The sequence below is a fragment of the Meleagris gallopavo genome, chromosome 16 (genome assembly GCF_905368555.1).
Source record: "Meleagris gallopavo chromosome 16, MGAL_WU_HG_1.1, whole genome shotgun sequence".
NCBI classification, from domain to species: Eukaryota; Metazoa; Chordata; class Aves; order Galliformes; family Phasianidae; genus Meleagris; species Meleagris gallopavo.
In genome coordinates, this window is record NC_139419.1 from 8,503,861 (window position 1) to 8,531,830 (window position 27,970).

Genomic DNA, 27,970 nt, shown 5'->3' on the forward strand with positions numbered 1-27,970 from the left:
CGCGGTTTCCCTTCCGGAGTCACCGCCGCTCCCCCCCCTGCCGGGTTCGCTTCCGGCTCCGCGCGGCGCCGTTCCTGGGGCCGTTCCTGGCGCCGCCGCCGAGGGGAGCGCGGGGCCCATGGAGCCGCGGCTGTGAGGCGCCCCCGGCCCGGGCCCGCCGCGGGAGCCGGGCGGCGGCCGGAGGAGATGGACAAACTGACCGTCATCTCAGGATGCCTCTTCCTGGCCGCGGACATCTTCGCCATCGCCAGCCTGGCCAACCCCGACTGGATCAACACCGGCGAGTCCGCGGGTGAGGCGGCGGGGCCGCGGCGGGGCGGGGGCCGCGAGCAGCCGCTGGGGCGGCGGTGCTGCGGGGCGGGGCCGGCGGCTGCCGAGGGCTTCCAGCCCAGAACCCGGCTCTACTTTCTCTAAAAAAGAACGAGGCGCTCTGCGTGCCGCGCTGACGCTGTCGGTAGGAGCGGCCGGTCGCCGCCTGTTGCTGGGGGCGGCAGGGGCGCGGGGCGGGCCGGTCCTGCGGGTCTCTGGAGCGGGATGTGCTCCGAGCATCCGCGGAACGGAGCTGGAGGCTTCTGTCCTGTATGCGAGCAGGGTGCTCTAAAACTTCCTGCTGCTGCCTTGCCTGGTGCTCGGCTTCTGTAAGAGGACTGAGTTGTTCCAAGTGGAGTCGTTGCGTCCTTTACTCTGGTGGAGTGTTGAAAGCCTCGGCAGACAGAGGCTGACCCGCTGTCTTTATCCGTATGTTTTGGATGCGTTGTTTCTGTCAATCCCACCTGGAACCTGGCTGGTCCTGCTCGAGTCACTTCACCAAGCTCAGCGCGCAGCGCTGCCCGTAGGACGTCCCGTTCTCCCTGTCTGTTGTGATCTTCCTGCCTGTGGCCCTGAGGAGCAGTTGCTTCTCTTCTCTTACATCCCCACAGCAGTGTGCTGCAGTAAGGAGCCCTTCTGTAGGCACTGACAGGGACATAAAATAATCCTTGTGATGAACGTGTAGATGTGTCTGTCTGAAGCCCTTCCCCATGTCCGTAGATCCTACCCCGTGCATCAGGTTTTGGCTTCTCTCTGCCTGTCCAGCAATAAGATAATAAAATCTGTCTTGAAAAAATTGCTCACGGGGAACTAAGCGCAGACCGTTAACATCTGTTAAAGAAAAACATTTGTCTTTTTATAATACAAAAACAGCTCCTTGATATAATGTGCCTAGAAATCATGAATTCTCAGTTACTTGATGGGTAATTGCTTGACAATCACGTGCTGTCCCTTTTTTTAGGATTGCAAACAGGTTTTACCTGCAGTTAGGCTGGCAAACATGAAATCTGTATGGATTTTCTGCAGCACTTTTCAAATTGTGTTTTGACAGACCAGTGACTTATTTTATTGCCATCTTTTGAAGCCAAACAAATTGTTGGCTTTTAGAAATCACAAAGGAGAGGTGGCTTCCTTAATGGCTGTCTGGTAAATCTTTATCAATGTGGGATTTGAATTACTCTGTTCTAAGATTTCTGGCTAGAAGCAATGTAAATATGCATTTCCAGTGCTTAGAGCTGCTGAAAGGAACCTTTTGCCCAAACTCAAAGGAAGTGCAAAGATGCCCATTCACTCAAGGACTTCCTGTAGTAAGCACTGTGGTACTGAATGATGAGGTGGCTGTTTCTGTGTGCCATTCAGTAGCTAGAGATGCTGTGGAGAAGTACAGCATAGGAGGACACTGCTGTGAGGATGCTGCCCTGACTGTATCCCAGCCCCAGCTACTAGCGAGATGCAGGAACCCTTCAGCACACAGACTCGAGCCCTCCCAGCTTGGGTGCTCACAGCTACACGGTAGGTCTTCTGAAGTGTCCTGTTCTCAGCTGGTGAAAGAAAATGTTTCTTTGCGTAGCCTCTTTGTTCCTTTGGCTCATCTGCTGTGGGATTAATTCTAGGTGCTGCTTTACAAGTCAGCCCAGTACCAAGCAGGAAGGGGAGGGATCGTATTTCCTTGCTTGGCTGCTGCCCTCAGTCCTGAAGGCAGCGCGGAGCAGCCCAGCCTCAGTGCTGCAGCTTGGGGACTGCGTAGAGCAGAGCTCTCAGCAGAGCTCTCAGCAGATGTGGGGACACAGCACTGCAGCAGCTTCATCACAGCCCTCTGCAGCCATTGAGACTGGAAACCTGGGCTTGAGTTCCAGGAGAAAGATCCATTCTGGAGTAAATGCAAAGCAATACATACATCATACTTCATTGGTGCTGGTGACTTTCTGCTAAATGGGATATCAAAGCAAATTGGCTGCTTTAATGTTCTTATTTATTTTTTTTCCTGAAAAATGTAGATTGCTTTAAATGCTTTATTTTAAGGAGCTTATATTCTTACGAGAGCAGTAATGGGGGAAGGGCTGATGTGTCTCCCAAGTTTGACTCTTACAGACAGTTTTATAGTCAATTGAAAACCGTTGGCTGTAAAAATTCCTCTCTAGCACTGTAATTATGAAGGAATGAGTGCCACAGAGGGCACTGAAGGTTTCAGATGCTTATTGGGCCAGAGAGGAAATACACCTCCATGGAAGTGGATCCAAGTCTTTGTTTGGTGCTCTTCCTCTACATATTTTTTGCAAGAATCATTCCTTATTTTAGTTTCAGCTATTTTATATCTTTGAGCTTATAAGGGAAAGTTGAAAATTAAATAGATTTTTCTCTCACAGAGCTCTCAGTGAGGTTTAGTTATACCTCTTGTATAACAGTGGTAAACGCCCATCTGGGAACCTCAGTATTCCTGTATTGACATCCTTTTATTCTTACACTGGTATTCTTAGTGAGAAATAAGGGCAGAGTTGGCTTTAACATAAGTCAGTGCCTAAAATCCCACTCATTTCACTAGTAATGAGTTTTGCTCCTGTATCTGTATGCTTCCGTAATGAACTTTGAAAGCTGATGGTCTATCATGGTTTTGATGTTCTGTATGGGAGAAAGGGGGTTACAGGTTATTCCAGCAGCAGTGCTCAGTCCTTTTGTAGACAAAAGACACAACCAGCACCCACAGTTGAAATGAGACGTGGTACATGTTGGGAGGGGGGGGTTGGTGATTTGAAATGCTTTTAGGGTGGGTCAAATAATTCAGCAGGAGATTAAATCAAATAATCCCTTCCTTCAGCAAGCAGTGCTATGCTATCAACTTGTTTTGTGTGCCTTAGTTATCTCTTTCTATGGAGCATCGGTGATTCCAACTTATAGTACAAAGCAGTGATTAAGTAAAACTGAATGTCAGAATTTAAGTGTGGTGGATTACATGTAAAGCAAGTATTAGTTGCATCCTCTTATGTTGATACATGCATCACAGTGAGACATAAGGAAAAATCTTATGTCTGCTTTATGTACAACTACAATGCAAGTTTGGGTGACGAGTGATTGCTAAAAAGTGATCTGCAAAGCCACTGTGAGCATCAGACATGCTTAAAATCAGGTTCTTGGTTCTCATGTCCCAGAAACACGCTTTCCTTTGGCTGCCCCAGGTGGATGATGGGCAGAGGCAGTGCTCTGGCACGCTGCTGAGCAGGGCAACAAGTCCCAGGGTTTTGGTGCCTCTGAGAATATCAACAGAAGAGCCACACAGAGCACATAAGAACTAGTAAGGATTGGCAAAAAATGTAGAAACCCAAGTCCTGAATACTGCCTGTAGGGGGTGTGCCCCTGCTGGGAGTGGCCCCAACATCTTCAGGATCTCCATCCATTCCCTTTGACAGCAAGATGTCTTCCAGGCAATGTCAACGTCTGACAGAGCAGAGGATGTGTGCTGTCTTGGGGTTCTGTCACTGACCAGGCCTTAAGGCACAAGAAAAGCTAGCAGTAAGGCATTGTTGTAATGAAATAACTTTGTGCTTGCTCAACTTTTAAACATATGGAACTATTTTATGTGTAGGAAGAATCTCATAAAAGAGTGCTGTGTTAGCCTGGTTACTTGAGCATGCCAGAGCAGGGAGGAGAGAACTGCCTGGTTTTGTCCAGAGGGGAACCGAGTTTTGCATTTGCTTTTTACCATACAACTGAATACTGCTTCTGTTAGGCAAATGTCTTGTTTTCTCTTTCATGTGATTGTATACAACTGTTAGTTTTGTCTCCCCAAGTCCTGTTGAGTTACTCAGTCTCTAATGAGCGTTGAAGAATTGGGTAAGAAATCCATAGTTTAAGGAGTAGAGGTCTGGGAGCCAGAAACTTTTTTTTTTCTTCCAACCCAAGCACCTGGCATGGCTGAGGTTGGGTGCTGGAAAGTTGTCATGGCAGGGCTCTCAGTAGAACAGAGGTGCTATTCCTTATCATGAGAATGGTGAGAAATTGGAAGCAAAGCTTTGATTTTATTCATTTTAAACCTTGGCTTCCTATCATAGTTTTACTTTGTTAAGCAAAGGATAAATTTAAGAGTAACTGGTACTGCATTTGTCTTTTTTCTGATAGTAGGTATTTTTGGTAGGGTACTTGAGTTTTACGTATTTAGAATGACTTTCTCTTCGAAGCATTCATCTCACAGCCATGTGTACGGCTGCTGTAGAACCAGATTGCATGCAGCGTGTGCAGGTGCAGGCCTTGGTCTGCCCTTTGCTTTCCTCAAGGAGCACATGGTTGTAAATCTGCCTTATAAATGGTACTAATTGTCATAAAGATGCATTGTTGAGGCTTTGGGAACTGTCTGTGTTTTGCTAATAATAGTAATGGTTTGTTTAAATCATCTTAGAGCTGCTTTCAGGCATGCTTACTACGTTCATTGATGTGATATGGCAGTGGGATTAATGGAAGTGTCACTTAAAATATGAATCTTAAAAGTAAGGCTGCAATGCTATGTACTGCAAATCAGGGATTTAAAACGGACATCTGAAAAATGGAATCGTGTTAATGACTGAGGCTTATTCAGAACAGTTGTTTTGCTTAGTTTCCAGCTAGCACTTAGATGCAAGCAGCATTATGTAAACTCAGTTTGTACTTTTGCCAAAGCAAAGATCAGTAGGTCAAACTTTTAAGCCTGACCTACCTTTTTTAATAGGTACTTCGTTTTTTAATAGGTACTTCACGAACTCAGCTGCTTCCTACATGCATTTTTGTTAGTCTTGAAGCAAAGTAGAGAGAACTAACTTTTCTTGCCTGCTGCAATATAGTAATTAGGATTTACATTGTATATGGGAGTCCTTCAGCTAGTTCTGGTGTCCTTTTCCAGATGTTGCCCACACCTGTGTATTTCAGAAAAAGGTAACTGGAGTAACTTGTGGCTGAGGAGGAGCAGTAACCTGTGTAGAGGTTATGAATGCAGAATGGTTTGTAATATGGTGAAACAAATAACAGTATTCTTGTACAAAGTAATACGGGAGAATGAGAAATTATTATAAATTCAGAGTTTATAAATCTTCACCTTTTGAAATGAGTGTATAATTGCTGTATTGTAAGTTGTTATAATTCACAGTGATGACATTTTTCCTAATGGACAGAGCCCTTCTACTGGGGGCAGTATGCAGGAACCACATTTCTGTGGTAGCTTTGCTGCAATCCCCTTTTGCTCTTTTCAGCTGCCCTTCTCAGTCTCACTTTTGTTCCCTAAGCTCTGACTGCTGGAGGTCTGAAGAGCTGGAGATATGGCCAAGAAGAGCATCTGTGTGTGTATGTGCCTGTTTTAAGCAGAGGGGAAAACATGCTGGAGCATTTGAGTGGCAAATGACATTTGCCAAATCCCCAGGAATTTGTATGGAATTAACAGCTGTAGATTAAATTCTTTCTCAGATAGAAGCTCTTGGTTTCTTCCTATTTTATTGCATTTGATTTTTTAATTGAGCATTATCTTGTTGTGTTTTTTTTTTTTTTTCTTTAAATATTGTCAATAGAATTTATTGCAAAAGTTTGGGCTCTCTTGGGTACCATAGGGCACACAGTGTGGTTGTGCTGGTTTGTCTGCAGGGTGAGCTGACAGGAGACACTCATGCACTGAAATGCTGGTTAGGGTTCCAAAGGTCTGCAGGGTGTGTAGAGTCCAGTGCCTCTCTTGAAGCAAGGCATGCTTAGTGTGTTATGTCTGTGTCCTTGGGGTGAACTGATGTGCTTCCTGCTGGAGGTTTCAGCAGCCTTCTAGGGAGCTGCTGCAGAAACAGCAGCACTCCATGCACAGTGCAGTCAGAACAGCTGGCTGCTACCCAGGAGCCTCGTGGTAGGTGCTGTTCTGGGCCATAATTTACAAAGCACTTTGAGATCATTAAGGATGACAGTCTTCCAGGGTGTAATGTTTAATAATCCACTGTGTTTTATATTTTTTTCAGCCGAATAGAATTTATGTTACATCTTGAACTTCTCCATGAGCAATTCTTTGCGTAGACACTGGGCACTCGCTAGTAGGGCTGAGCTGCCTCTGAGCTGTTATTCCCAATGGTTTAATAATCAAATGGCTGTTTGTGGGCACTGATGTCAAGGATTTTACCTTTGTAGTGCAGGGGAAAATGCTGCTGTGCCGGGCGGTGTGAGGAGCGCCGTGCAAGGAGAGATGTCACAGGGGTAAAGAAGGGACTTCTTTTCCTTACGTTGAATTCTGTTCTGAAACTAATCATGTGCTTTAATTAACATGTTAATGATGTAGTTTTCTGCTATAGAAACTTGTATGGGAAGAAGCATATTTCAGTTTGTTTTTTAAACTCACGTGTGGTTCAAATTCATGCAAGAAGATTGTGCAGGAGATTTTCTTTCAGTGGAATGTTACTGGATTGTTCGGCGGTTGCAGAAAGCACCCTGAAGCTTACAGTGTGAAAAACATGAAATAAAAGGGTGAAATAGAGTAAAGGCTATAAGCAGTTATTGCTGACAGAGGAAAATGATCCTTATTCCTTCAGAATTTCATTTATTAAAATGTGCAAGCCTTCTCGAGAGCTGGGCCAGAGCTTGGATTTTCTGCCTCTCCTTGAATGCCTCTGTGACCAGACCAGAGAATTTGCTTTAGATTGCAGGCAGGAAGGTTGACTGATATTTCTTCTTTGTGAATGAAGAAAGCAGTAGAATACTTTACTTGGTGTGAACTGAGAACTTTTGTTCTCATCCACTGGATTGTACATCTGTGAAGCCCCAAACTCAAAAGGCTTGGTGAAATGGTACTTTGAGATACACAGAAGGAGTTAAAAAAACAACAGCCCTGCTCTCTAGTTGAGGTCAGAGTAAAACGCTGTGAGGAAAGTGATCCACTGAAAGGTGAAGACCTGGAATTTGTGTTGGTGCCAGCTGTGTCTGTACCACACAGCAGCCCCTGGTACTGCCACTGCCAGCCATTGCGGTCACCTCATGTGCTGGCCAGGTGTGAGGGGGCACATAGCCGGGCCTGGTTGTGTCGTGGGGAGCGGAATGCTCCTGAGGAGATCAGGCAGCACTGCGGGCTGTTGGGTGGAGGGGTGGCTCTTTGCGGCTCTGTCTGAATATAACTTCATTAAAAACAACAACACGAGCCCGTTGGATGCTAAGTGGCAGAACAGCAGGAGGTGTCATAGCTTCTGGCATTCTACTGAATGCATGGCATAAAACTGGTGAAGCAGACTAGAAAAAAATCCATTTAAATGTTGACACTGCCTTTGATCTTTCTTTTTTTAGGCACTGAATTTTGTCATCTTTCAGTAGTCTTACTTTGATTGGGGGAAAAATGGAAATAGCCACAGATTCATTTTTGTTTGTTTTTTAAAATTAAAGTCTTACACTTTTTGCTTATTTGTTTTAAAGCAGAACAAGTTCTCTCTGCCAGGCTCTTGCCATTTCAGCAACCAAAGCTTGTAGTGTTCACTGGTGGTACTGTTCTATCACATGAACACTTACAGCGTAAGAAGAGCAACAACCAGAAGGGTGCTACTTACTATAGATCCTGTTTACCAACATTTAATTAATGCTGTCTTCTAAAGTTGGAAAGAATACTGTCAGCGTGGGTGGATTTCTTGACAGTGATACATGAGAACACACAGCCTTTGTTATGTCCTCAGGAGAGTTGTTCCTGTGTTTTGGCCTGAGGATAACCCAGTCTTTGGTGGTTCATCTCTTTAAAACAGACAATATAAATAAAGACCTTGCATTGAAGTCTTATATGCTGAAGTTCAGAAGTAAACTTGCTGCTTGCTGGTTCAAGTATCTGCAGTTTAAACATCATAGCTCCTAAATCCTAAAGATTGTCATCTGCAGTAATGTGCTTTTCTAGTACATGTCGGTCATAAGGGTTTTTTCCCAGTATACTGCTCCTGATTTATTTACTTCTCTCTGGTGGTAGGAAGAGGGAGAAGGGAGAACTCTTCTTTGTGGAGGGAGATTTGGTTTGAATTATGCATGGTACCAGTACTAATTGAAAACTTCTGAAGCAATTCAGGCTCCACAAGCTGTTCAGCAACAAGGCAGGCCATTCTGCTAATATGTCTCGACCCTTTAAAAATTTTGAGATGAGAAGTCTGTTTAAAAGCCAGGAATAAGCTTTGGATTTCTAAACAGTGTCAGAAATGGTACCTAATAAATTGTCTGGTAATTAGATTGTTAAACAGAATTCAGTGAATAGGTTCGTGACAGCTACCAAACTGTAGCTTTGAAGCTAGCGAAGCTACATATTAATGCCAGAATTAGTGTTTTTCTATAAGAAAGTCACTTAGTTTTTGAAACAGAGGAACATTTACATTTCTAGTGCAAGAAGAATGGTGCGTTTCAAACTTGGTTTGAGGAGAGAATAGTCTGAGGGAATAAATGGAGTAGAAGAGAAATAGCAGTTTATATTATGTATATATATACGTTATTATATAACGTATCTTGCAGAACTGCTCTTAGAAGTTGCACTCTGGATATAGCAAGGGCTTTGCAAGTAAATCTCATTCTTCATTAAAAGTGATCTTTAAACATTGTAAAAAATACTTTTTAGATGTGTGTTTTGAACCAACAGATATCTACTGGGCATATGAACTGACCATGCTTCTGGTCACTTGATTGAACAGTACTGGTCTGCTTCAGAGTGAGAAGCTCCAAAGCTTTTCCAGGATTACCATAGCTATGAGATAATGCAAGAGAGAAAATGTGTCAAAAATGTAAGACTTGGCATACAAAGGATGGGAATGATAATTCATAATCCCTTTGTTTTGGACTCCTATGTATTATGTGCCTTTGCAGTTAATCCTCCTTTAGTCTTTTAAGCCTTTCATTAAATCATCCTCTAACATTCATAAATCTTATCTTAGTGAGTCAGAACCTGGTTACCTCAATCTACTAACTCAGTGACAGACTGGAACATTGCAGTAGAAGAATCAATCTTCATGGCACATCCGAGTACTGTACTTGCATGGCAACCTCAAAGATATTTTAGTGGTGTAACTGTGAAGTGACATGTATTCAAACTATGCCCCATCCCTCAAAAAAAAAAAAAAGGTATTTATGTTGGGGTGCTGGCAGATATGGTATTCTTATGCCATTCTTGGAAATTGATTCTACTTATCTTATATTTGATCCTCTTATGTACCTTTCATAGTTCTTTAGATTGTTGTCCTACGCTGACTGAAGTGAAAATGTGAAGGGAAGTGTTACTTGACTTACAGTTACTTACATACATGCAGTTAATTACAGTTAATAATTTACAAAATGCTCGAAGATGACCTTATTTGAGGCTGTAAATGTTCTAATGAGTCAGAAGTCTGAACTCTAGTTGACAACCGTCTCTTTTAAAAGACTAATGTTCTGATCATTTTTGGGTTAACAAAATCTGAACTACACCTGTGGGCATCCTTCAGGGGAACCTCACCTAGAGACCCTGTGATTTGGCTTTGACTGTTGCATACCTCTGAGAATTGAAGTCTTCCCCGGTGTTGTTAATCCTTCTTTCCTCATCATTTCATACCAGAAACCGCAAGCATCCCACAAAGGCATAGCTTTTTTCTCTAACCTTCTGCATTGCTTACTTAGCAGCGTGACTGCTCTTCTCGTAAGAGAGGATGCAGAGCCTGAATTCTCGCCACATTTATACTGGAGAAAGTAGCACTGACTGTATGCACCCTGGAGGGATCTGCAAGGCTGAGGTAGGGATGGATCAGCAGTGTCAGTTATCTGGATTTTGGGATGGGCAGCTGGGTTTCCAGGGAGGTCATTCCTAGAATACAGAACTCTTAGAACAAAATAAGTCATTCCCTCTTCCTTCTCTGGATAATATGTAATTTAAAACACTGATGCAGGAATTTAGTCTGCCATGACCAAATCACTGCATTCATTTTACACTACAAAGCTTCCACTTGGATTCAGGAGCGTGCTGCAGCTCTGCATAGACAGCTGCAGTCTGTTCCTGCTCTTAGATGGATCTGGACCTTTTTCCATTCAGGTTTATTAACTGTACAGAACTTAGAAACTTTCCAAAAATAACTTCCTTTCCTCCTGTCCTTATCTCTGTGGCTCAGTAAGTTGCAGGAAATGGCTTAGCTGAGCTGTCCTTATTTTATATGTCATTCTCTGGCATGTGACTGTTACCTAACCAGCAGCTATGAATGTTTTAGTGTGCCCATGTAACACGGCTCGATGTACTGTGCTCATTATTAAATCATAAAACTTATCAGTGTCCTTGCAACATTGGCAGTGCATTGTGCTTTTACCACATTAATTACTTCATATGCCACAGTGCACCACACCAGCACCCTTCCTGTGCCCACCTGGTCCTGCGTGTTCCCACCATCAGATAGATGAGGGGTAAACATCTGCTTAGCAGTTGTCAAGCTGCTGCTTTCCAACCATGGCATCACTGTGCCATGTTAATAATTCAGAAGCGATGGAGAGATGGAGGAGTGTAAAGTCTGCAGCACTCTTTGTTTCTGGTCACAGTGTTCACTGCCTCCTGGTGGCTGTGCTGTTGCCACGGAAACAGCAGTGGGATGGCATGGGGCTGCTGGGAGCAGCAGCACATCTGTCCAGGTGTGAAACACAGGCTCACCTTCCTTTCATCTGGAGCCTTTTCCCTTTCTCTCAACAGCTTCGTGAAACTTAGTTGTTAAACAGATGATGCTCCCAGATTTTAGAGTATGTGTTGAAGAGTTTTGTTGTTAGAGATTTTGTAAAAATATGCAATGTCAGAAAGTGAGTGTTACTGGTGGTCTGGAGGAGTGGGGTGAGGTCATGTAGGAATGTGATCATGAAATCTTTCACTGATACAGAGTGGAGTCCTGTTTATTGTCAGACTGTGGCTAGAGGAAGGTGGTCTGATCTGTTGGAAGTGCCCTGGTACTTTAGGGAATAGATTTACTTAGCCCTTAGTGAAAGACAAGGACTGCTTCATTGACTTTTTTCCTGTATTTTGAGCAAGGCTGAACTGGTCTGCAGCACTTGGCAGCCTCCTGCTGCCACCCTCAGGCTGCAGGTGTGCTGCTGTGTGCACGTAGCCATAGAGCACATCCATCCTTATCTGCTCGCATTGCCTGTGCTGTTTGTTTTGTTGCTGCCTTAGGTGCTTAGATTCTCAGCAGTTACGCTGCAATTACTCTTGAAGTAATGGCTAAAGGGTTTCTTCTTAGGAATAAGAGTGGAACTTGATGGCTGGCTTGAGATGAATGACTGAGCTGTTCTCCACCAGCTGAGTAAGTCTCTCTCCTTTCGGTGGTAGACCAGTTAAGGCTAACCAAGGTTTTCTGTACCAAGTTAGATCGTTGGCAACTGCCTGGCAACTATTCACATGCTTCCTTCAGAGCTGGACCAAATACCATGCAAACCCTCTTTTCTTTTGAATTCCTTGGCAAATAAATACACCTTTTCTACACTGAAGTAAAGTTTTACTTACGGACCCAAAGTGTGTGCCTACATAGGTATGAATCTACCCAACAGAGTAATTCCAGCTGGCTTGCAGGATGTTCTGTGGCACTCAGCATTGATTCATTTTGTACCCATTCTTCTTTTACATCTTCAACAGATGTTACAATGGGAGCAAGCTGTGAGGTATAAGTTGCTTCTGCCTCAGCTTTAGTATACAGGTGTGGTATCCTGTATTGTGAACAGAAACTTGAAATTCATGAGCATATAATGAGGTTGTTTTTCCTAGCTGCCTCTGTGGAACCTTTGGAAGCGCTTCAGAAATTTTCTTTTGCCCTCTTGCCTCCCAGGAGTCTCCAGGTTCAACGCTTTGAATGTGGAGAGTATCTACTTCAAATTTGTAATCCATGAAGCACACTTAAGAGTAAATACTGAGTATGTGTTACCAAAAGCTTAATGCTAGAGTATAAAGTTCAGCGTTGGTCCTCCAAAATAACACATGCTGCAATTTATTTGCCAGTGCTTTAAAAATCTGATTAAAAATAAAGAGTGGAACAACACACTTGGGCAACTGGTGTGATATTTAGGAAACCATAATCTAAGTAGTTTCTTGCAACTACTCTGGTGTCTTTGGAAGAGGTGCTAGCTGATACTGATAGACTGGAGATTTAACCTGTTTGGTTGGTTCTTGAGGGGGTTAGGAATCAGCCCATGGAAGAGTAGGTATGGACAGCAAAAAGATTCATTCTTAAAAACGTTAGTTCCAAGTAGAGTTATTTTCTGTTTTCTCTAGCTAAGGCACTACTAGGCTTAGCCTTGATCCCTTCTGAAACTGGCATGTTGTATGTGCTCTTTTTAATTGAAAAACATCTTCAGCACCAACTGCAAAGTGAGTCTGAAAGGTGAGTCCATTGTCTTTCCAATAATGTAGCAACTGGAAGTTGAAGGAAATACACAAAGTGGAATGGAGGCCAGCACAGTGGTTCTTCACAGTGTTGCTTTTGTCAAAGTTAAGGTGTGTTCAGTACATCTGAATTCAAAAAAATCTATTGGTAGAGTTATATAGTTTTTACATTTTTAGAAGTCATTCTTTATTTTAGAACTCAGTTTAGACAGAACTGCTGTTAGAAAAATTGTTAAATCTCAGTCTTGTAGTGATTGCAGTTAGTTTCCTGTTCTGTGATAGCGCAATGAGTAGCCTCTTTATCTCCAAACTACTTAATGAGGTTCTGCTGTGTGTGTGTTTTGAGGACACTGACTTTTAAAGACACGTGCACATCTGCCTTCTGGCCTGGCAGCTTGTTTAAAATGAAAACGTAGCAGACTATGAGAAAGCAACAGAGAAGCAGTTCATGTAAAACTGTACTGTGCAGGTGTGTGAACTGGGTGAGAGTGCTTGTGTAACTCCAGCTGAGCTCTGTGTAATCCTCCTGGTGCACAGCCATGGTTCAGCTGCTTTAGATGCAGAGTCGAAAATGCCAATTTTGTAGTTTAATAATTGTGGGTTTTGTAACTGACTCATTTTTTAAGGACTTAACTTCTAAGTAAAAATTAATCTCCAAGTCTTTCAGCTGATGAATATGTAATTAAGATGACACATTTGGATAGGACTGTAGTCTGGAGGTTACAGGAGCGCTTCAGAAGAATTGAATCAGTAATGTTTTGTTTTTCTCATCCTCTGGGAGTGTACCACAAGCACTAACTCTAATGTAACATGGTGTTCGTTCTTTTGACTGTTAGCTTGCTTCTTTCTGGAAAAGAGTTGCCTCTTCATTGTAAGCAGATGAACTACAGACAGTTTTTATTTACCAAAATTTGTGGAGGAAGATGTTGACTCTAATACTTTCCACTGTTGACTTTGACTTCTAATTTAGATAAAGGACAATTGTGATTATTTAAAGAGCTCAGAAGAAGAGACACATTTGAAAAATATAGGACTTAAGAAGAGACACTGGAAGAAATGGATTTTGACCTTAAATATTAATATTGAGGTAAAATTTTCAAGATAAAGAGAATTTCGCTATTAAATTCCATTAAAAGCTGCTTTATGCATGAGTCTCAAAAGTACTGAAATAGATTTTAAATCAGAACTATTTGGATCTATTTGAAAATACCTTGTTTTGTGTCACAGAATTCTGTGTGTTGTGATATATCCTATGCTCAACCCTCTAGTTGCATTCCATTTTGCTACCTCAAGAGTCAAATACATCTTACATAATTTTTGTTTTCTTGGCAGAATTTGTCAATACAGTGTGGTTCCTTTACCAGTCTTGGTCTGTTCTTAGGATCTTTCCAACTAGTAGTATAGATATCCCAGTTGTTGAGTGTAGTAACCCATGGTAGTTGTCAAAATAATTGTCCTAAGTGTCTTAGGTAGAGGGACTCTTAAACACTTACTGTCAAGAGGTATGGTTGTTGCTTTCTTTTTTTTTTTTTTTAATATTCTTAAAATCTTAGTGTGAACTAAACGCAGATCCCTCTGTGAGACTTAGAGGTTTAGAGCTGTCTTTATAGATAAGGGGAAAAGGCATTAGACAACAAAGGACGCTTCAGGGGGCTGCATCCTGTTTGGTGACATTATGAAAGTTTTTTACCTTGCAAAGATGAGGGAGTGGTGCTCTCTACAACTCCGCCACCACTTCAGCTGGCAGTGGCAGGATTCACAGGAGTGCTTTATTACTTTGATTAGAGCTTGACTGCCACTCAAGAACCAGATATAGTCTGTAGCTATCTCACTGCAATTTATGCAAGTGTTTGATGAAAGAATACGAAGATAGATACTTTATACGTCCCTTCTATCCTCTGTCTTTGACAGGCTTATTAAGGCTCATCAAAGAAAAAATCCCTTATTTCAGAACAAACCTGAGATGCAGTTTGCAATTGAGCGCCCCTCAGAGAGGATTTTGAAAGTTTACATGCCTCTCTGCTGTGTATTTTCAGGTGCTCTCACAGTTGGCCTTGTGCGACAGTGTCAAACCATCCATGGACGTGACAGGACCTGTATTCCTCCACGGCTGCCTCCTGAGTGGGTCACTACGTTATTTTTCATCATAATGGGAATCATTTCACTAACTGTCACATGTGGTTTGCTGGTGGCTTCCCACTGGCGAAGAGAAGCTACTAAATATGCCCGCTGGATAGCTTTCACTGGAAGTAAGTGACCTCAACTGCACGGTTGACCTGTACACAGGATAAACTGGTGGAGTCTGAAATAACACATGGTGTTGTCAGGGAGTAGTTCTTAGGGCTCCTTCTTTACAAAATACTCTCTCTTCAAATACTGCATCTGAGAGAAAAAGGAAATTGTTCAAAAACTGAGGGATTGATATCTTAAGTGACTGATAATTGAGAGGGATTGATAGCCTGTGAGTCCAAGGTGAGAGAAAGGAGGGCCTTGTATGCCCTGACCCCTTTGCCTTCTTTGAGGAGTGCCATTTGCTGACCTGTGAAAATGAGCAGAGATAGGAAGAGGTCAGTCCTGGATCATTCTTCCTTCCCCACGCCCCCTGTATCCAGTACTTCTAGCCAAATGGGATGACTGGGAATTCCCTTGTGTAGTTGATGCATCTGAAACACTGCAGTCTGAAGTCCATCCCCACTTCAGGTGTTGCTGTTGAATACCTCATTCAATGTTGATGCTGGTTCAGTCCTGCTTGATGCTCACAACGGGTGTTTTATTCACAGTATCTGCATCCTAATTGGCTATGGGGGAGGACTGCCCACTGCAGAGCACCTGCTGTGCTTCACAGCACTGAGGCTTGCTTCCCTTAAGTGTCCTGCAGCAGCTCTTCAGCAGAGGGAATAGCACTAATGTTTTTCTGCCTCCCTTCATTGTGTGCTGCATGAACACCAGCATAATTCCTCACAGCAAAGACTGAGCCTCCTCCAGCAGCCCTGTGTTTCTACACAGGGAAATGTATGCTGTGGCTACTTTAGTGCAAAAGAAAAACAGTTAGCCCACAAGTAAGGGAATAACTCTCAAACTTCTTTTTCCTTAATGTGTGTTTCAGGTTTATGCCAGCTGTAAAATGGTGCTTTAATGGTGGTGATGATGGCATGAAAAAATTCAAAATCTGACTGCTTTTGAGTTGACATATGATAACAGTGTACACACTAACTAGAAAATGCAAGCTTGTGGCTTATACAAACATAAGTAAGGTTTAATGGAAGTCTGTGGCATCTAATGACATCTAATGAATTAAATGAATTTAAGGTTGTTTGGAGAAGGGAATGATGTGTTTAAAAACAACAACAACAACAACAACAACAACAACAACAAAAAAAAACAGCAAACAAAAAAAATGCCCTGAGCTTTCAAAGCTGTCTTTCTGACAACTTTTCTATGTAGCATATTAAACTGTCAGTGCAGCTATTGCAGACAAGGGAACTATTGAAGTGCTGTATCCACTGTGGTTGGCTTTTATTCATTTTCCAATGAATGGCTAAAATAGATGAAAATACTGTTGAATGTCCCATGCCAGCTTTTCTAGTTGCCATTGTCTATTAATACATATTTCATGTATATCTAATATACACAGAAGGGTTTAAATTCAAAATGCTGTATAAGATTAAGACGCTTGCAGTGAGCAGATCTCAAAGCTATTCAGTTCTCAAGTATTTGGTTGTTTGTGGGTTACTGGGTTTTTTTTGAATACTATAGAATATTTACTTATTGAGGGTTTTCTCCCACACAACTCACAGCTTGCATTTTGATTTTTACATATTCTTTAAAATATTTCCAATAATCAAATTCTTGCATCTCTAGTTTTCTACAACTTTGATGCTTACTTCAGATAAAAATTCTGATACCCTAAAGCTTGTTGGTTTTGTTTTTCCCCTGTGGATTCCTTTGGGCTTGTAATAGGGTCATTATTAGAAGCCTTAACTATAGAAAGATATTGTTTTGTTTCAGCACTTGCCTTTGTTATGAGATGTTTAATAATGAAGCACATTAATTTGTTCTCTTGTAACTGAATTATTTGTAATTCTATTAAGATACATTTGCTGTGTTGCTGAAATTTACCAACATACATTTATCTCCAATACATATGACTCTATGAACTTTGTATTAACAATGATGATGGAAAATTTTATTTCTTAACTCACTTATAAGAAAAGAAGTGAATGGAAGGCAGAGTTATTTATTCTTCAGGAAGTCAATATAAACAAATTCTGTGGTTCATTGTATGGCAACACAAATGAGTATTCTATTTGTAGATTGATCTTAGGATGCATGTAAACGTGTGGCATTAACTACCATGACTACCATAACCTTCCTGTGAAGTGGCAGAGTGCTGTATTATGAAAACGTGGGTAACTCATTAGAACAGAGTAGGGAAAACTTCATAATTGTATTACATTTCTTCTGCAGGTGATTTCAAGACTGAACAGCCCAGTACAGGCGGCTAGCAGATACTCTCCTCGCAGAACTTTCAGAACATGACATAGGATGTGCTGTCCTAAGTGGCAGTGAAGTCTGCTGGGATTGCTAAAGGCATCTCTGGGACTGGCAGCTCTGCAAGGGGGGTCTAGATGAAATCATCTAACGACAAAGGAATGCTCTTGCTCAGCCCTTTCCTTGCAACTCTGCCAGCAGCAAGGAGAGCCAGGCAAGAGGTCACTCTTGCCTTGCTTGTGCTGGAATTTGACCCCAGTGGGTTAAGTCAGTTTGTTGCAGATCCTCTCTAGCTACCTTCTGTCCAAGGTGGTGAAATGCAGTCCAGAGAAGTTATGAGAAAGTCTCATTCTTATCCATAGGTGACTATCTGAAATACCTCTGTTTTTGAGGAAGAAGATGAAGACCTCCCTTGCAGAAGAGAAAGGTCTTGGAAGAGCGGCTCCATGTAGCTGGTTTAACAATATTATGTAGGGAAAAAGAACTTCCTGATTCTTTTGTCTTGATTTTTATGATAAGAATATGAAAGACTCTTAAGGAATATTTGATGTTTTCCTCAATTGATAGAATTCTGTAGAGTAAATTGGTGCAAACATCTTCAGCACTTCATTCCTTTGCTCACTTTACAGAGCACAGTATGATAATTCAGGGAAGAAGAGTCCAGGTCATAAACTAGTGCTGATTGCTTGGCATGCCTATACCAACACCTTCAAAGAGAAGCAAAGGTAGGATAGTGTTTTTCTGCTACAACTAAAAGATTAAGATAGTATTAGATTGATTTTAGATATTGTTTTGGATTGTGATGACGTAATATTCAGGCTGTTGGTTTCAGCTTCTGTTGCAGTCTATTTTCACTTAAATATTTTACCCAGGTTATGTCTGTAGATGGGATCTATAGGTCCCTGAATGAGTCTTCACACATATCCCTCTGTCCTCAGGAGGTTTTGTTGGCACTACTGATGACAGCAGAGAAAGCTGCTTGCTTTTCTTTTTGTTTCTAGCAAAGGTTACAAAGGAGTAGCTCTCCTGAAGTAAGAATCAGAACTTTTTCTCTCAGCAATGAAACCATTCTCCTCAATTTCTTAATCATATTGAGATTTAAGCTAACTGCATTATGTACTTTTTTGTTAGTGGAAATCTTGCTTGTAATAATGTCATCTTCGATGATGTTTTTCAACAGTGCACTTTCTAAATATGAGTTATTGCTGAGTGATCTTCTCTGTCTTGGTTAGCTAACGGGCACACAAAGGACAATTTTACTGTCATATATGCTCTTTTCTGTTTACACTTTGCAAGGGATGCACCTGAGGGTATTTATTAGCATTGTATTTGCATCTTTCCTCAACCATTGATTGTTTTACTACATAGAAACTTGTCTTTTTGGCTTCCCTGCTAACTAGCTCTGGTGAGGGGGAGATTTCAGTCTTTCAGGCCATGATGCATGAATGACAAAAGTCCTCCTTACAGCAAATGCGAAAGGTTTCATATTCTTCTTGTAAGGTTATTCAAGACTTACAGTATTCCTAACTGATGTGATAGGTATAGTGACCCTGGGTGTAGATGCAGTCAAAACTGTCAGTGCTCTTTGAGCCCCGTTAATGTAGTGTCAAATTCACACACTGTAATGAAGTATGATTCCATCTTGGTGTTCATTGCCATGCTGCCCAGGTCTTTGTGTGCATCTTCAGTAAGAGGCATTGTAAACTTGTAGCTGTGCCTCGCCTGTTGATGGCAACCAAAAATCTATCAGCTATTCATTGCATGGTATTGTTTACCTGTTGCTCAAGCTAACTGTCTGTTGCCATCCCAACTCTGTACTGCTTTGTCACTGGTTATGCCCCATGATATGGTGGCATAGATTGGTAGCAGGCAAGTAACCTAGTTTTGGTACTGTTTGGTGCATCTCTGAACCATACTTCCTTTTTTTTTTTAATATGCTTTATCCTGGGTACATAGAAGTTATTGCCACCGAATGCTCAAAACAGTTTTGAGCTTAAGAATGAAAGAAACTAAGACCTCTTTTGACAGCCACTGGAAGTAGCCTATAAATGATTGTGTTCTCTTACTGAATACTTTTGTTAATAGAAATTGTAATGGTTGTCTTTTCTGCAGTTTTTCCCTGAAATTGTAAGAACAGACTTTTAAGGGAGAAGTTCTTTATGGGTTGCTGGATGGAAATCCGCTGAGTTTATACTACCAGATATGATCAGATATGTTTGTTTTACAGCTTGTGTAAGAAATTCCTACCCTCTAGCCAACAATTCTTCTTCTTAAAGAATACACACTGAGTTAACTGAGTGCTTCCTCTCTTAGAATTTCTCTTTAATTTTGGTGTTGTTTTTTTAGTACATTTATCATGTGGTCTTTTCTTACTATCATCTCAAAAAATTGCCAGAATTTGGCTCCCTAGTCTGACAAAGAACTTGATGAAAACTGTTTTACATTTGCTATTTCAGTAGATTAAAAATTCAGACCACACTGAGTAGAATTGCTCAGAAGCCTTCATAGCACTATTGTTATTTAGAAGAAAAAAGGTCTCTGGTTACTTCTGAAACGTGGACGTGAATCAGCATTATTCACACTGCCTGCATTTCCAGAATTTATTTATTTTTCTCTTGTGAGCTGAGGGAGAGTGAGGTATCTGCATGCTTCTGTCCTCAGGCAGAAATGCAGTGAGTCACTGGGCATGTGCTCTCCATGGCAATAGAGTGCCACCAGCAGCTCTCAGACCTACAGCACTGCTGGGTTTGTGTACGTACAACGTGCCTCAAAGAGCAATTTGCTTAGCAAAGAGAGATAAAGATCTATTCTTCAGCCTTATCCATGAGGCCATCAGAACTTTTCTGCTCGTATAGTTCTTGAATGTGATAAGGGAGACTTAAGCTTAAAAGTGCAGATGGTGGTTTCAGCATCCTCAAGCTATTTCCAACAGCCTTACTGCTGTTAAAATGTAACAGCAATTCTGTAAATAACTGGAATGTTCTTCAGGGGCAAACTGGATGTAGTAGAAAATGTTGACTTGTGGTAACGTCAACCATCCTCAGAGCCTTGTTTAAACTGTTACTAATTATGTGTTGCATCAATAAGTACTCGTTGTCAACCACTGTTTTCTGGACCACTCCAATGGAGAGCTCTTCTGCACTTAAACTGATCTGCGCAAAAAACACGTACCTGAACTTCCTCTCCTCAGCTGGACAGCCTGAGGTTAAGATGCAATTTTAAAAGGAGAAATATTCTTTAAGGATTTGATTGTGTAGTGTGGGATTATGTGGATCCATAACTTATATTTAAAAGCTTTAAGATGAAATAATGTTTAATATGTGGTTTCTGGTTCTTTGGTATTGTTTTATAGCCTAATGTGGTAGCACTGAACAAGAGGTTAGTAACTGCAGCTGCCAGATTCACTTGTGCACTTATTTTATCCTTAATCTGCTGATGAAGTTTTATTAAAAACAAGACACAAGCTCCCTCTAGTGGAACGATTGATGTATTTAGTCATTTTGATTTTTATTTATTTATTCCCAACTAAGTATTTTAGTATAAGCAGAGAGGCAGCATTTAACTCAAGATGTGTGTAAGCTGTTTTCATGCAAAGAACAGCTGATGGTTGGATATGCATTATGTGATCAAACCATCCTGTTTTGTTTGTGCAAATCCTGCATAGGCATTTCTTGAATTCAGCTTCATCATGTTCATAACTAGTCTCTGCCACAGAACACGACTGTTTTTCCATGAAGCTGAGACCTGTACTACGTGAATCGCAATGTTTTGAGCAGTAAGATATAAAATATGTGATAAACATTTCATATTGTATATAAACATGGAGTTCATTAAAAAAAATCTTTTACTATTGCCATGTAACACTGTGGCTGGAAAAACCAGAGCATTAGCCAGAAGAAGAGTAGTGAAATTGCATTCCAAAATATTGAAGCTGCTCTACCCCATCATATCCTCAGCTGGAAGGAGTAGAGACTGCCTTGTTAAGAGCAAGCGAGCTGCTGAATTTGCTTAAGGTACCTTTGGAAATAAAAGCATTACTGACTTGTACAGGAACCAGCAGTTAAGGTGCTAGCTATTACTACTGCATGTTAGGGATTGTTTGGGTTGGTTTGGTTTTGTGTTGTTTTTTGCTGTTGCTTAAGTACAGTTCTGTATTTCTTACTAACTAAGAAAAAGCAGCAATCTGCATTCAGAAGACTGAATAAATTAGTATGTAATATGCTACAGGCAGAGGCATTGTAGTTTGGCTTGAATTTTCTGAATTTTGTTTTCTCATTTTATATATACACTTTGAGGACTGGGAGATGGTTATGTCACTGTGCTTCATATTAGGAGATGATTGTGTGAATATTTATAGAGTTGGTGGAAGCACAGAACAGGTTCGATGCCTGTGTCCCTCTGATATAAAATAAGGACGTTCCACTCACAGCAAATAATAGTTGAAAGGAAATTGAAATACATAGAAGTGAAATAAGAGTAAGGCACTAATTGTTGACTTAACTAGTAGAAATAAAATTCTATGTTCTAATACTGATGGAAGAAAAAGAAAGGATGGGGAAAAGACAGTGTATAATGCTATAGTATTGAATACACACTCAAGCCAACTTAAAAGATAATCTTTTTTTTATTGTGAGCAAGAATCTCTTGCTTCTTAGAGATGCTATATATGTATTTGGAAGCCATTCCCTTGCTAGAGACAGTACAAATCCGTATATCGCTGTGTTCCCATTAAATAAGGTTACTTATCCAGAACTATCTTACAGGAACACTGGTGTTCTCATCTGGGAAAGATTACGGCACTGCATATTCTGTACTGAGGAATGCTGGCCACTATTAATATCTGAAGGCCTGTGAAATGTATAATGTAATTCCAATGAATGGCTTTAGTAGGGATTCTGTGGTTGTTTGTTGGTGGTTTTTTTTTTTTTTTTTTTTTTTTTGCATATTCACACAGTCAGTTGTAAGTGTGAACCACATACCTGAGTTTAAGTTTTCAAATGAAATAAGTCCCATTGCTCGTTTCTCCTAAGTTCACAAAATTTGAACTTGGTGTTTTTCACTAAGAATCTTAGATTAAACTGAATCAGAAAACTTTCTTAAACTCCAATGGGAGATCTTAAGGAGATTTTGTTACTTAAGAAACAATCATGAATTCAGGAAACTGATGTATTTTAATGAAAAAAACCACAGTAACAGTCTCTGTTTGCAATGTTTGGCAAAACTTCTACAGGAAAAGAGTTTATGCAAAAGGGGAGTGGATGACTACAATTGGTAGAAGACAACTTTGATAATAAAAAGGGAATTTGAATGTTAGTTTAGCTTGACGTGGGGGGAAATGATGGTCTAAAATAACTGGGGAAGTAACTGACTACATTCATGGATAGTGATAGAATTATATCTGCCAGACTTTTATTATGTGAAAACAGTTCATGATCTGGTGAGCAGAGCTGAAATTACTGTCAAAATGGTATTTGTGGGATTTCTAAAAGCAAGATAGAGCGTTATCAATCATTTAAAGCCAGTTAGTGATGGGAATATCTCAGCTTTTCAGTTTGCTCAAAATACTTTGCTTTTCTGTACTGCTCTCTGAACTGGTAAATATTTTTATTCTAACACTGTTTTTTTTCTCTTTTCTTTGCAGTGATTCTATTCTGTATGGCAGCCCTAATATTTCCAATAGGATTTTACATCAGTGAAGTCGGAGGTCAACCATATAAATTACCCAATAACACAGTGGTTGGGTCTTCGTATGTACTGTTTGTCTTATCCATTTTCTTTACAATAGTTGGACTTCTGTTTGCTGGCAAAGTTTGTTTACCTGGCTGATGAATGTTGGACTGCGGGACTTTGTTTTGGAAAAGAGCAAGACATCAGAATTGCATTCTCAGGAGGATGCCTAGATGTGACTATCAAACACTCACTGAAAAGAGGAATGCTTTGACTTTTTTTCACTATGCACTTTGGATTAAAAAAAAGGAGAGCCTTTCCCATAACCAAATACAGACACCGTTGACTAATCTCCTGAGCATATGTAATGCAGTCAGGTCTGCACTGTGATAGGAACTAGTGAAGAATGCTTTACACTGAGAAGCATAATTCCCCATGTTACTGTACTGTTCTAGTTTTTAATGTCTAATGATTTGGAAGTCAAAGTATTTATGAACCTTGTGGTAGACCAGAGGGTTGCAGAGAAATGCAAGCGAGGCTGGCCTCGCTGTGTAGGAGATTAGTATTTTACATCCTCTGTCTCATGAGCAAAGCCTTTGGCACCAGTATGGATCAGTCTTTCGTTGCTGCACCAAGAAGCCAATAGAGCAAACGTTCTCTAAAATGTATGTATCATCAAGAAGACATACATCCCCTTCTCCCCCATAAGCTGTAGAAAAACACTAAAGAACATTTTAGAGGGGGATTTCTTCCTTATATTTATATAAATATATATATAAATATATATATATTTTGCTGATGCAGTATACAGTGTGTGTGTATGTGTGCGTGTGTATATACACATATATGTATATATTTGTATATACACACAAATGGTTCCTGGAAGAGAACTCAGAACGCTTTGCTAGCAAAACACTGTGGTGTGCAAAACTAGAACTCAATAGAAAAAAAAGCCATTTCTCTGAAGGCCACATAGCTGAGAGTCTTCAGTTTACCTCATTCTTTGTAGCAGCCCTTGATTTTAACAGTTTTTGTATTAGGTACAAACGATCCCATGCCTTTTTAGGTGCAATTTTAAGTTAAGCTAAAATTCTTTTTATGGTAATTTATTTGTATATGAGGGTGGAAGGTGAGATCATGTCATACCTTAAAGTTAAAATTCTAATTTTGGGAAACTGACACTATTTAAATTATTAGCAACTGTTGTACAGATAGTCTCTTTTTCTACTGCATTGTTGTATTAACAGTCATTTGTGTTCAAACATAGCAGTTTACCATAGATGAGCATTTCTGTAGCACAGGTAAAATGTAATATTTAAAGTAATGCAAACACTATTTCACTGCAAAGATGGATGGACTTATTCACCTTTACAAAAAGAAAAAAAAAGAAAAAAAAAAAAGAGCAATATCATTGAGCATATGCCTCATTTACTAAAGTGATTATAAATGCAGATTTAAGGGCCAACCAGATTTAAAGTAAATGTTCCTCACAAAAAAGCAGTTTTACTTTTCAACACAGAAAAAAATCTTTGGCTCCGTGGGTGTTATCATACTTTACTACTCAGTCTACCTAGCATACTTTACTACTCAGTCTGTTAGTGTCCCAGGAAGGCTGCCTGCACTCCCAGTATCTGCTTGCCAGTTAATCCATGATTTACCAAAATAATCACTTATCAGATAAGCTTAAGGGTTTGAAGATAAGACATTCTGTTCAATTCTTTTAAACTGTGTACCAGTCAGTTCCTGCAGGATTCCTGTTCTAGCATTTCTCCTTGATTCTGCTGAATTAAACAGTTCACAGTTCATATTTTGATGTTCTTGAACAAACTTATCATTCTAACAGTCTATGAATGACTTTTTTTTCCCTTACAAGTATAAGTGTTCATAGAATACTAAATTTTTCCGAAGTACTCTAACCTGTAAATACAGTCAGGCCCCAGCTATTTGTAAATGATTTGGTTCCTAACTTAAGCCTTTATCGGTATGAATGTTCTAATTCCTTCCAGTGATATTGGAGGAAAGATCATAGAATCATAGAATAGATATATTAAAGAAAATAAATTATGAAGATAGATATATTAATGAAAGATAAAATGTCAGGTTAAGCTGCTGAATATGTCTAAATTTTCAGCATTACTGTGTATTTAACCAAAGCTGAAGTATTTGCTCGAACTTAGACTTGAATTGTGACAAAGGAAAGCTCTTCTGTTTTCAGAAATATCACTTTTGTAAATAGTTCTAGGTTCTTGTAACTGGAACACAGAGGGTGGAAGAGTTTCTTGGCTGCCAAGATGCCACCCTTCGCCTACTTATTTCAGGTATAGTAACATTGTGTATGCAGTGGATTTTGGCTTCAGTTAAATGGATCATCATATAATGAAAAAATACAAATACTGTTCTTGAAGCATAGCCAGACTGTGGCAGGCTGGCTGGAAATTGATCTGATCTGCCAATGCTGTTGCTATGAATTATTAAATAACAGATGTAACCAGCCAGCTGTTTTTATTCATAATTGGAGATTTCAAGTCCAGAAATAGATACAGCCATCTGTATTAAAAATAAAATGATTCTATCAGTAAATGAAGAGACAGCTGTCAACAGTTGCTTTTAATAACGTCACTAAGTACTATATAGTACAGTATTAATTTATAGCAGAAAATCATATCTTGTAAACTGTATATAAAACACTGTTTTATGGTGCAATCATTTGTCAAACTTTTGTCTGTTACTTTTGTTTGAAAGATGTGTACATTATTCTTCAATACCTAAGAGTATCACTGTAAAATCTGCTGAATATTATTTATAGGTTCTATTTGCACAAGGTTTAAACTACAGAAAGTTCGTACTGAACATGCCTAGACATCTGTAGACTTTTTCAGTTCATGAAAAGGAAAAATTCCCATACAAGTCTTCTCCAAAGGTAATCCCGTATTTATGTTGAGTGTTTACATAAACTTTTCTATTTCTGCCATTGGTTTTTTGAAGGACAGCGCATTTTGTGCGTCACTAGAAATTCTTCAGTCTTCTGCTTCCAAATTCTCCAGAGGGTTATTGCTATGTGCACGTTGTTTATTCGGCTAACAAAGTGTGAAATCAGAAGCTTGAAATACCTTCAGAATGAAAATTGTTTGATGTGTTTATGTAAATCTTGAGACACGATCCCCTCAGAGCCATTTGTCCCAGGGGTGAGTAGAACGTGCTTCCTTGAGTGCACAACCTGTCTCATTCAGCGCTCACGGTGCTTTGCTGGCAGGGACACCCGCTGTACCAGAGCTGGGGCAGGGCTGTGCTCCTGAGCCTGACCCTCTGGCCATGCCAGCTGGGCCCTGCATATAATGCCTGTGTTTCAGAGCTGTTACATAACCACTTCAGAACACACCTGTAGATAATAAAATTGTCCTTTAAAAACTGTGTGAAGGATGAAAATAATGAAGGAAGGGATGTCTGCCAGCGGCTCTGCGGCCCGGGCATCCCGTCGCTCCCTGCCCCAGGCCTGGCTGCCTGTGTCCGTCCGCCTGCCTTTACTGAGGAGTGTTTTCTAAGTGCTTACAACATTTCTTTTTTTTATTTTTTTTTTTAATCGATGATTTCTGAACAAATGTTAATACAAACTGTATAAAAATGAGCATAATTTTCTTCACACTTGTATTTTTGTTATTGAGCAAGTTTATCAAAATAAATTGTCTACTAAAACCCCCGGCCGTGCCTGCGCTGACTGAGGGGGAGCCGCGCGGCCGGTGTCGTGCCCTCCTCAGCCCCCTCTGGCGGCGGGAAGCGGCGCCGCTCCGTCTCCATCGGCAACGCCGACGGTAACACAGCGCGCACGCGGCCGGCTGTGGAGGGGCGGGAAGCGGCTCGGGCCGGCGGTGCTGAGCGGGGGTCCGGGAGGCGGGGCGGGCATTCAGGCTGCCGGAGGTGAGGAGGAAAAGGAGCTGGAGAGCCGTTTCCCGCTGAGGTGAGTGGGGCGGTACAACGCGGCAAGCGGAGGGGCTTCTTCCTCAGTGAGGTGAGGGGCGGGGTCTCTGCCGAGCCCCGAGGATTGCTTTTGCCTTTCTTCCTGTTTGAGCTGCGCCGTCGGTCTCCCAGTCGCCCATACAACTAATAAACTGCCTGAAAACCCACATCAAATAGCTTCCAGAGTGTTTTCTATAGGTGGATAACTTAATTCCTCGTTGAAGCTGCTCCCTGATTTGCTGTTGTCCTACGTGCTGTGTAATCATGGTTTATAAGTTCCCACCAATTCTACTGCTTTTGGAATGCTGTATAGTCTTGAGCTATTAAGCGTTTTGCTGCGATAGTGTCTTGTTTTCTTTTTTTAATGCTGAGTTTATTCATGTAATGGATGCACACAGCAGGAGGACAGCACAGTTGTTGGACAGTGGTCAGTTCTTTGAAAAATTGGGTAAGGTCAGCGTTAGGAAATCCTGCTGGGAGTTTATGAATGGACAGTCGGTAATTGCAGCTTGTGTAATTGTGTAGTATGTCCCTTCAAAAGTTTATCAGATATCTAATGGAACATGTAAATAAGTGGCAAAATAGAAAACATGGAATCATAGAATAGTTAAGATTGAAAAAGATCACTGGGATCTTCTCGTCCAACCCCAAGCCATCCCTACCACCCCCTAACCAACATCCCACGTCTCTGAAGCTCTTGAACACCTCTAGGACAGTGAATCAATGCTCTTACAGAGAAGCTGTTTTTCTTAATATCCAACCTCAACCTCCCTTGTGCAACTTAAGGCCATTCCTTCTTGTCCTATCGCTGTTACTTGGGAGCAGAGGCCAACCCCCACCTCACCACAACCTCCTTGCAGGGAGCTGTAGGGAGGTATGAGGTCTTCCCTGAGCCTCCCCCAGACTGAACTGCCCCAGTTTCTTCAGCTGCTTCCCATAAGACTTGTGCTCCAAATGCTTCACAGCTCTTCTCTGGTTGCCCTTCTCTGGACATGCTCCAAGGCATAACATTTCCCACATGAAGAACTTTAAAAAGGCTTTATGATAATATAGGAATATTCTTGATAATAAAGTCATCCCATAAAATTTGGTGTCTTATAGGGTGACTGCCAAAGCCATTGTGCATGGTGACCATCCACCACAGCAGGATGTCTGATCTAGAACCAGATAATGGACTGCTGGTAATGTGTGCTAATGAGACACAGGATCTGCTGGTAGGCAAGTTTTCCTGCTAAA

The 27,970-nt window shown here is 41.0% G+C and overlaps 2 protein-coding genes across 11 annotated transcripts in view; both read left to right on the plus strand.

Annotated features, from left to right (window-relative positions):
• Nucleotides 1-26,473, plus strand: MOSMO (modulator of smoothened). 2 transcript variants are annotated; one of them, XR_014886772.1, is made up of 5 exons: nt 1-292; nt 13,593-13,709; nt 14,659-14,871; nt 17,743-17,838; nt 22,755-22,897. XR_014886772.1 is itself a non-coding variant. In XM_085237423.1 (3 exons), the coding sequence occupies exons 1-3, from the start codon at nt 187-189 to the stop codon at nt 22,937-22,939; spliced, it is 504 nt and encodes a 167-aa protein (XP_085093549.1). In that variant the 5' UTR covers nt 22-186; the 3' UTR covers nt 22,940-26,473. The 2 variants fall into 2 exon arrangements, 1 of the variants encoding a protein (XP_085093549.1); XM_085237423.1 differs by lacking the exons at nt 13,593-13,709; nt 17,743-17,838 and having other exon boundaries at nt 22-292; nt 22,755-26,473.
• Nucleotides 26,474-26,578: 105 nt separating this feature from the next.
• VWA3A (von Willebrand factor A domain containing 3A) overlaps nt 26,579-27,970 on the plus strand; it is a 30,341-nt gene continuing 28,949 nt past the window's right edge. For 5 of the 9 annotated variants that reach the window (XR_014886759.1, XM_085237387.1, XM_085237389.1 and 2 more), the window contains exons 1-2: nt 26,580-26,735; nt 27,836-27,948. Coding sequence is in view for 5 of the 9 variants with exons in the window: in XM_085237387.1 (XP_085093513.1) it covers nt 27,859-27,948 (90 nt within the window). In the remaining 4 variants the exon portion in view is untranslated. Of the gene's footprint in view, nt 26,736-27,835; nt 27,953-27,970 lie in introns of those variants that run through there. The other 4 variants (XR_014886762.1, XM_085237388.1, XM_085237391.1 and 1 more) reach the window with 4 other exon arrangements.

What these genes read in the sequence shown, in the direction of transcription:
- MOSMO (XM_085237423.1), top strand. Translation starts at nt 187, where the DNA reads ATGGACAAACTGACCGTCATCTCAGGATGCCTCTTCCTGGCCGCGGAC. An exon ending in CAACACCGGCGAGTCCGCGG is followed by an intron (nt 293 to 14,658) that starts GTGAGGCGGCGG and finishes GTGTATTTTCAG; the next exon opens with GTGCTCTCACAGTTGGCCTT. An exon ending in CTGGATAGCTTTCACTGGAA is followed by an intron (nt 14,872 to 22,754) that starts GTAAGTGACCTC and finishes TTTTCTTTGCAG; the next exon opens with TGATTCTATTCTGTATGGCA.